A 9,807-nucleotide genomic window follows, 5' to 3' on the forward strand; every position below is an offset into this window, starting at 1 on the left:
TCACACTATTCACTTCTGGCTGTAATTTTATAGACTTTTTTTTAAATCTGAAGAATGTCAAGTATTCATTTTCACAGAAGGAGAAATAAGAATAGACTCATAGGCAGCAGGGAGGAGGTTTCAAAAATCTTTGCCTTTTACTTTTCCATTTCAGGCCAAATTGTTTGCTTTTTAGTGTGTATTTTTTACTTCTTGGAGTCATCCCAACCTGCCCTTCTATCAAACACCCACTACCCTCATAGCCAACCAAGCCCATTAGGACAGGTAATTAATTAAAGTTATATTTAATATAAAAATCATGGAATTTTAAATTTCCATGTGATTGTACAAATTTTTTATCACTTTGAGACTTTATTTCATTCCAAACTAATACAGATGTATTGGCATTATTACAACTTTTAGCTTGCAAAGTGAAGTGGTGATTTGGGAGTACTGACTTTGTATATAGTATCTGTAGAATGTCTTTTACATTCTACAGTATGTCTATACTGTCTACATGTAATGTCTATAGTAATAGACATGTCTACAGTAATGTCTATACATTGACTAGTATATTTACTATTTGTGTTTTCAGAGTTTATGCCAAGTTTATGGCATAGGCAGACATGATCCTCAAAAATTTATTTTGATTTTTAAAAAATTGCTAAAGTCTCTTAATTATTATTAGCTTTGTAGAAATATATAAGCACTAACTTGTTTTTTTTATTTTGGTGTACACCTTTTCATTAGTTCTCCTTACAATTTTTTTCTTTTAACTTACAACATGTCATGGTACTTAAGGCATGCTTCTTGGCAAATACCTACCCCAAACTCTGAATGATAAGGACAACATCTTATGGTTCCTTTAGGCTATTGGTCTTGGCCTAGTGAAAAAAGGATATGCATAAGAAGCTCTTATTAAATCAAAATTAAATTATATTCTGATTAATTGATTATCCATAAGCAATTATTGGTCTTCCGATTCAAGGTTAAGACCATATATTCTACTATATCTTAACTGTCATTATTTCCATGACTAAGTCCTATAAATTAAGCACTAACTTTATACTTTCTATTAGACATCAATTTCTTACATAAAATGAATCTTTGATTACTCTACCTTCTTTTCCATGAGTTCTGGGGTAATAGTTGGGTCCATAGCAGAAGTAAAAAAATTTGTTGTGCTGGGTTTTTGTGAAGTTGAAGGAATGAAAATTTCTGCGTTGGTGTGCTTAAAATTTATCATTTCTTTTTGTAAATATGGTGACGCTCCTCCTGCTGGCTATAAGGGTGACAAAAAAAAAGTGGTTACAGGTTCAAGGACAAGGTCAAAATTGGGAAGAATATAAAGCAATAGGATTGAGATGCAAAGCAAGGATTTTATTTGAGAAGTAAATACCTTTATTAATTTTCTAGATTATAATCTATCCTTTAGAAAGACTATGAATATATGCCAGCAAACATGGATGTGTCTTAATACCTGACTTTAAATGAGTGTACCCAAGGAGAGTATCTGGCATATAGTAACCCTCAATAACTATTTGATGAACTGAGTGAATTGAATCTTGCTTGGAAAAAGATTACAGGGGGAAGGAGTAATAATTGTGTGGAATAATAACATTTTCATTAAAATTAACAGTACTGCAGGGACCTGCAGGTTGTCAGTTGCTGATTTACAGTAGCTAGCAGAGTGTGGTAAGGAAACGTACCATCACAGCAATTTCAGGAGCTGTGCCTAGGAAGGGATCAAAGGTTGGCGGCTGCTGTCCTCTCAGCATAACCTGAAAAATTGCCAAGTTTAAAAAAGTCTAAATTATTAATCGATCAAATATGTTGTTTTGCACCCAAGGCAGTTAAACCCTTCCCAACTTCTTCAATTAGTTTCTTAAAGACGAACAAAATAATTTAGATTTGAGAAAGAGAAAAGCAGCTCCTGACGCTGAGAAAATGGACTGACACAATAACTCTGCTGCAGTGTTTTCAGGAGCTGTCCTGACATTCTATTCTGGACCTTCGTGTTCTCCTGTTGTACATGAACAATCCTGCAGAACACCAACGTCAGACAAGGTCGCCTCTGAACATGATGAAGTACAATCAAAACAACACCACTTTGTAATCTTGTCCAAAGCAAGGTCCCTGTGCAAGGCATGAAATACCAGGCATCCTTAGGTCCTGGCTAATCTGAATAATTCCTGTTTCTTTACCAGTCACAGCCTTTGCCTCTCTCCATTGTTCTTACCTTCTAGGTAAGAATTGGAAAGTTACCCAATCACAGAACTACCCCCACTACTTGAGAACACCCAATCCAAGGTGAACCATCACTCCTTTAACTCACCCCAAACTCACCTGACACAAGGCCAGACCCTGTAAGAAGGCATTCCAATACCTTCCTGTTAAGACACCCCACAGTTCTCCATGGTGTGTTCTCCCCTGTTACAATGAGTGGATAAATCCAATTTTGTCCAACTAGGGGTGTGTTCCTGGTGGTTTTTGGCTAAAGGGCTCTGATACATTTAATAGTTTGTGAAGCAAGTAGTTTCAAAAGTTAGTTCTTTTTTTTTTTTTTTTTTTTTTTTTTTTAGTGAAAGGTATACATTTACTTACAGGTTCTGCTTGTTGTGGACTATATCCAAATTCAGTATAGAATGGCATCTGTCAGAATTTAGAAAAATGCATTAGGTTTGCTCTGATGATTTTTGTCATAATGTAGTGGTAAATGATTACTGAAATATATATATATGTATATCTATCTTATACTATAGTAAAGAATTTTTTGAAAGTTTATATGTTCTAGGTGGTAAAAATTATTGTTAAATTACCAAGCATCCTTTTACCACCATATGATTTCTAGGTTAAAACTCTCCCTTTCTCTTTAAATTAATGTGACTTCGTTGGAAGTACTACTACCAGTCATTTAAAGCATAATTTTCAGTTTTCTGTAATTGGTTAGGCAAGTTTTAAGTGATGATAAATTAAAAAAAAAACTAATTTCCATTCTAATTAAAATCTAGTTATGTATGAGACACCTGAATTTATATTAGAATTCTACCAATTTATTGCAGGTCCACAAAACTCAAAATAATGTTACCTCATTTTACCTCAAGATCTGGTGATCATAAGTGCCTTTTATCATGGTAGCTATCTAAAAAAATAATAACCACATGTATATGAGAAAAGGGATGCTGGTAGATTTTTAAAAGTTAGAAAACTTCATTTTCCAATATGATTCAGATTTTGGCCTCTGATTCGACTGAAGTCCATTCACTGACTTTATTCTTTCAAAATTCAGCCTTGGAGTATATTTCCAAATTAGTGACATGTTAAAAGAAAGCACTGTATCCTTTTATGACCACCAGTTCAAGCTGTTGCGTTTTTGCACTGAGTATAATCAGATATTCTCTTCTCTGAAAATTTACCTTATCTTCTTTATTCTCAGGTGGAACTAGTCAAACTAAAATCAAACACTTGTGGTACCTGCTCCTCAAACAGCAGCTGTCCAGTTTGCGGAGGTGACTGTGCGACTGTTTCTTGAGGCTGTTCCCAGGGTAGGAGCACGTAAACTGGGTAGTACAGAGGCATCTATTTGTAAACAGAAAAGTACAGAAGAGCTTCCTTTAGTGCAAGACTTAAAAAAAAAAAACCCTCTAATATCAATATTATATTAAAGCTGATTTGTATTTAGCAATTTTATGAACGAAAGAACACATAAAGCAGTCCTTCCCAAACTTTAGAGTAAACTTGTATTGCAAGTGACACTGGACTTTGTTTCAAGGTTGCTTGGTCAGACACATTAGGAAGTAGTGACTTCAACTAATAACAGGCTTTTTAAAAAGGGCACCTTGGACTTTATGTATAAATTACTTTGCAAATATCTAAGAAGACAGCCTGTGCAGCATTTTCCATACAGTTTTTTGAGACTGTATATTCTGCAGAACATGGTATTAGAAATTCTACCATCATGAATGAATTCTCAGGAACGTATTTCCTTTAATAATTGCCATTTTATTAAAACAGTCCATAAGTATTGTAGAATACTTAAAAAATCCAGAAATAGACAAGGAACAAACAAAATCACCTGCAATTTCACCACCCACATTATCATGTATTGGCTTGCACTTATGTCTGTATATGCATATGTGTTTATCGAAAATGAGGATCATTGTACATACATGGGGTTTTGTGTGTTATTTTCTTTCCTTGTATAATTAAATGAGACCTTATTGGATATAAGAGCTAAAAAAAATGATAACTGTGGTTTGAGAAGAGGTATATTTTGTACAGTGGTTCTTCACCCTGGCTAAGAATCAAAAACACTAACTGAACATTTTAACAGATAATCAGTTTTGATCTACTCATGGGGTTTTGATTCATTAGGTGTGGGGCAGGGTCCGGGCATTTGTAATTTTCAAAATCATCACCAGAGATTCTAATGCAAAGCCAGGTTGGAGAGCCACTGGTTAGGTGGTTAAAGGAAGGGTGAAGAATTATATTCTAACTCAGCTATTTATTTTCATTAGGATTGGGAACTTAATCTCATAGACTTAGTTTCTTGATCCTTAAAATGAAGTAATTCCACTTGTCAGGTATCTAACTCTCTAAATGCTGTGGCATAGAATGAGATAATGTCTAGAGGTAACTTTTATTTAGGGGTGGACAAAATTACATAATTATGATTACACTAAAGCCAAGTGGTGTAATGTTTTACAAAATGGTCAGTATTCTGCTGGTGAATAATATAATTTATCCATATCCCTGTTTCTTTGAGCCCAGGATATTATAAAATTAACTAGCCAAACATTAAGAGGGTTTTCTATATTACTTTAACGATTCTACTAGTTTGCATTCATTTTTTAAAGATTCTGTTATTTAATGGAAATCACCACCATTTGACTGTAATATTGGAGTTAAACTGAAAATATACAACAACCTGGAAATATTTTGAGCATAACTCAGAAAAACTCTCTCTATATCATATGGTATTTTATCAGATTAATGCATCTTTCTCTGAACCAAAATTTAGGGTTGGACAAAGTCAGCCCATGGTATCTCTCCAGAGTTGTTACCAAATGCCAGCATTCTAGGTGCAGAGAGGACACAACCTAAGGCTTAGTGAGCTCTTTAATTCCCAACACAGTAATGTCCTGGAAACTCAGGGGTCCTGAAGAGTCTCAGCTGGTCTTTCTTTTGGAACTCTTAAGTGAGCCTAATATTAACAAACTGTTACCAGCCCAGCAGTGGTGGTATCTAGATTGTGATAGCACTGTACGTGTTTGTAGCCCTGCTATAGGAATCAGAGCTACAAATATAGAAGGAAGCATTCAATGGACAGGGTATACAGCCATCTCTGTATAGGAGTGATGGTATTCCTTTCATTTACCTGTCCTTGCTCGTGAGGCATTTTGAAGGAGAACACAGAGGGCATAACCTGTCAAAAAAGGAATTATAAAAAAGTTATACTTGACTTTTTAATTTAAAATTCCAGAGCTGTTTTCTTTAGACCTAACCATATAAATGTATAATTTGTATTAGCAGACTTCTATGACAACAAAAGGTCATCTATTGTGTGTACCATCATTAATGCAAATTGCCCTTTTTTTAAAGATGAAATTTGCTTAGTTATCCTTTCCAAGACATGTTTTAACACTTTTGATTTGTGACCGTGATCCTAGACTGCTGACTTAAATAGCATTTTTTATGTCAGAAATCAGAAAGATAAGGAATTACTTCCAGTGATGGTAGAAACATATTATGAGAAAGAATTCTTGCTCAATAACTCCTGTCTTATTTCAAAGCTGGTTCATATTCTTTTTCACATTCCATGTGCATTATCTCTTTTCTGAGTAACAAGATGGAAGAGGCCCGACTTACGTTATTAGGGCCCTGTTGGGTCTGCAGTGGTGTTTGAGGCTGTGAGGGGTCCAGCTGTCCTGCCTGGGTTTCTTGGGCAAAACTGACCCGTCCTGGGAATGGTATCTGATTTGGGACCAGTCCAGCAAACCAGTCGAGAGTTGATAAAGAGAATCGGGAGAGTCCTGGAATTTGAGCCTGCTGCTGCTGTTGTAGAATCCCAGGGAAAGGAGGAATCCATGGATTAAATGGACCCTGGGAAGACACAAAAGGAACGAAGCATTTCTTTTTCATTTCAAAAAGAATTTAAAATCAGTCCTGAGCAAGAAGGAGACAAAATGTAAACAATTTCTATATTTCCATTGCTCCATTATAAAAAAGGGCAGATCCTGGCACATTGTGAGCCATGCAAGCAGCAGGAACAATGCTAAATCCCCAGTGTCCATAATGTGACATATGGGGCAGAATGGGGTGGATAAAGGCTACAGTTTTTGCAGTTGCCAGACTGGTTTCAAATTTTTTTTTTTTTTTTTTTTTTTTTTACCACTTAGCTGAGTATGACTTTGTGTAAAATGGTTAATTTAAATATCTCATAGTTATGAGAGTTTGTGCCTGGCATATAACAAGTTCTCAATAAATAAATGTTCACCCGATTACAGTTTTTACTTTAGTCTTCAAACAAATGGTATTTAGAATACAAAGGACAAATTCATAACTTTAAAAATTAAGATTTTAGAAATGGAATCAGAAAACATTTTGTTCTCGTACCAAGTACCACAAGAAATGAGTGGTAGAAATGTATTCTTGAAATAATTATTGAGGTAGGGGTACCTGAAGCTGTAGTGGCTGAAGCTGAGCATTATTAAGATTCAGAAGTAACTAGAGAAGGAAAGATAATATGAAAACAAGATTACTACACATGCTAAAACTATTAAGAACGTTTACTACAAATATAGCACAAGTCAGAGCTAGCTGATCATAATTTCCTGTTAAAGGTGAGATGTTTTCTTACTAAGCTTATAATAAATGACAGTGATTAGAGTTTAGGATTTAACTACCTCTTCCCTGCTGTATATGAGATTGCACAACTTTAGCCCATTCCAGTGGTTTAGTTAGTCATTTTATGCTCTTAAACACCTATTTACACCATATCAGGTGTTATTAGAACAAAAAGGTATACAAGAATCTGTCTCTGCTTTTAAAGAATTTGCAATCAAACAAGGGAGGCAAAGTAATATTCTAGAAACAACTTGGTATACAAAACAAACATAAACATTGGAAATGCATTTGGATATAAAGAGCTAGTGGGTAGAATTGCAAGATAAATCAACAGAAAGCTTTTTATCTCTTCCCCACTGGGTTTCTATAAAACAAAGAAATAAAAAAACTGGGGGACATTGTTTTAAGTATTTAAACTAATCTCATTGCTGTTGCTTGCAGACATAACGCGCTGTGGAATAAACTAAACAAAAACCCAAAAAACAGAAATGGTAAAAGAAGACTTGTTATGGGTTTCACACAATGATTTCAATTGTACCATGACATCACTTACTGGGGCTGACATTGTGGCTCCCAGTATCCCAAGAAGAATTATAGTTTTCATTTTCAGATGAAATATCTAGAAAATACGTTGTGAAACTTAGCTTTAAAAAAGATTTTCTATGTAAAAATCATGATGACAATAAATTAGCTGGTATTGTTCAATCAGAAGGGTAGTTGGCTGAATTTTACAGTATTTACTTATATATTAGGATTTAAAATAAAAAAGGGACATTTATAAATATCTGTAACAGAACTCATTCTTTTTCTCAGAGCAGCATTTTATAAAAACCAAAATTGTTTGCTTTTCCTTTTAGCTTGCGCCAAATAACTCATTTGGTGGCATGTGATGTAGTTGAATGAATTTATGAACAAGATGGCCTCATTCCCTGTGCTGTTCTACGTTGTAGGTAGTGGGTCCTTTGGACCATGGGAGGCCCATGACTGAGGTCAATGAACTAGGTCTTTATTATGCAAACAATTTTATTGTCTATTTAATGTAGTGATAAGAATACCACAATAAAGGTCTGACAATAACAGTTCAGTACCAGGTAGTGTCGATTTAAAAGCCTAATAACATTAAAATATATTAAAACTAAGCGACAGAGTCAAAATTTTTCTAATTCAAGGAAATAGTTTATAAAATTAAACTGTAATACTGATTTATAGTCTAACCCGTGGAAATATATTATTTCTTGTCCTCCAGATTTGAAAACTCCTGCCCTAGTTCAAACCATTGACCTACACAAGCATTTAGGGTGACTTTGGTAGCTTATCCTGCAGAGTTGACTGATTTGTGTTCTTAAAATTATGAAAGCAAAGATTTGATATCTTACCCTACTCTTTTACCTATGAAGAGAAATCTAGACTCATTCAAGGTCTGTGTCCTTTTTATCTTTTGGCTCTGCTGCTTGGAGCTTCTTTTAAATTTTAAAACCCCATCTTTAGAAGAGGAGGACCAATCATTTTTCAAAGGGACCAGTGATTGAGTGGGCTTCAGACAATGGCTTAGTTAATAACTCCTTTCTTAATCAACTAGGTGGTATATGGAGTCCCACAGTTTTAGTAATGTCATTAAATTATCCTCAGAAATGTTTCCCTGTGATCATTCCTGGCTTCTGCTTTGGTTACGACTAATTCTTCTAGAATAATAATTTTTCTCTGCTCCTTCTTTTACCCTCCTTAAAATGGATACCTTAATAGAGCAACTTTAAAAGACTTTATTCAAGGATTAATGGGTGATTATTTTTATTTTAAGAGTAAAATACAAAATTATTAGACATAAGGCGAGGGCCTAAAAGACAAAAATTCAAAACCTCTTTAGGGGCAGTGAAGATTCTTTGGTTCTTCAGTGCTGGACTGAGTAAATATGAGCTAATTTAATTTAGGTTCAACCTTAAAAACACCAGTATATCTCCTTTTACCTAGGAATTAAATCCTTAAAATATAGCTAAATCTCTATGTGTCTGTGACATGTGTTTCCAGGTGATCATGTTGCTTGGAATAAATAATTTAATAAATATGAAGCATGATGGCGTACATTTTAAAAACAATAGAGAGTGAATGCTTTGTGTTTTAAAAAATTCTATTTTGCTAAATATGATTTTAGCATTCAAAATACAACTTAAGTATTACTATTTGCCCATTATTGTTATTTAAATTTTCTTCATAAAGTGAGTTTTGCATTTGTCTTGTTTTCCTTTATTGTTAATACTCACCCCACTCTGATAAATAGTCAAAGATCACAAATTTTGTGATAATGTATTAACAGTGAATTTCCATTGTGCAAGAGTTCTTTGGTTAATTTAATCTTGGACAACTAACGGTAGCCTTATCATGCAGGGAAACAAAGTTATAATCAATTTGTCTTTCTTAGTAGAATGAGACCCTTAGAACTTGAATAACTCATTAATAATAAAATGATTATACCATTTACTATCTAGCCAAAACAAAAACTACAGGGACAAAAAAATACTTAAGATAACAAGACTCTTTTCTTTACTAAAGCAGGGAAGCTACTACAAGGATTGAAGAAAGGAACCATCCCAAGATTTAGAAGAGTTGTCTTTTTAGATTAGTTAAATAGTTAGAACACTATTTATCTATAAATTATATATTTATCTATAACTATTTATCTGTTAGGCCAGATATTAATGCAGATTTTACTAGAACCAGGTTGTTGGTTAATCTAACCAATTGTTACCTGGAAAATCCAGTAGGTCTGTTGAATGGGTGATGGCTCTAAATTGCCTGATGATATGTTTTTAGTGATTGACCTTAGTTTATCCTGAATAGTGTCAAATTAAATTTAGTAAACCATAAGCTCTCAGTCTCCTGAGATTTGCTACTGCACTGTGCAGGGTCTTAGGCAGCTAACCCCACGACTGAGCCAGAAAGTTGTCAGGGCCAAGCACTGAAAAAGTTAGCACCTCTATTACACAG

The 9,807-nt window shown here is 34.3% G+C and overlaps 1 protein-coding gene across 1 annotated transcript; it reads right to left on the reverse strand.

The window, feature by feature from the left end:
* Positions 1-833: 833 nt before the first annotated feature.
* On the reverse strand, positions 834-7,429 carry ODAM (odontogenic, ameloblast associated). Its single transcript, XM_036853911.1, is given in 10 exon segments — positions 834-863; positions 1,100-1,261; positions 1,689-1,760; positions 2,584-2,631; positions 3,454-3,558; positions 5,357-5,404; positions 5,848-6,081; positions 6,658-6,705; positions 7,223-7,288; positions 7,379-7,429. Coding segments are annotated over 10 exon segments (864 nt in total).
* Between the last annotated feature and the right edge of the window lie 2,378 nt (positions 7,430-9,807).

Source organism: Balaenoptera musculus, chromosome 5 (assembly GCF_009873245.2).
Source record: "Balaenoptera musculus isolate JJ_BM4_2016_0621 chromosome 5, mBalMus1.pri.v3, whole genome shotgun sequence".
In the NCBI taxonomy this organism is placed as follows: Eukaryota; Metazoa; Chordata; class Mammalia; order Artiodactyla; family Balaenopteridae; genus Balaenoptera; species Balaenoptera musculus.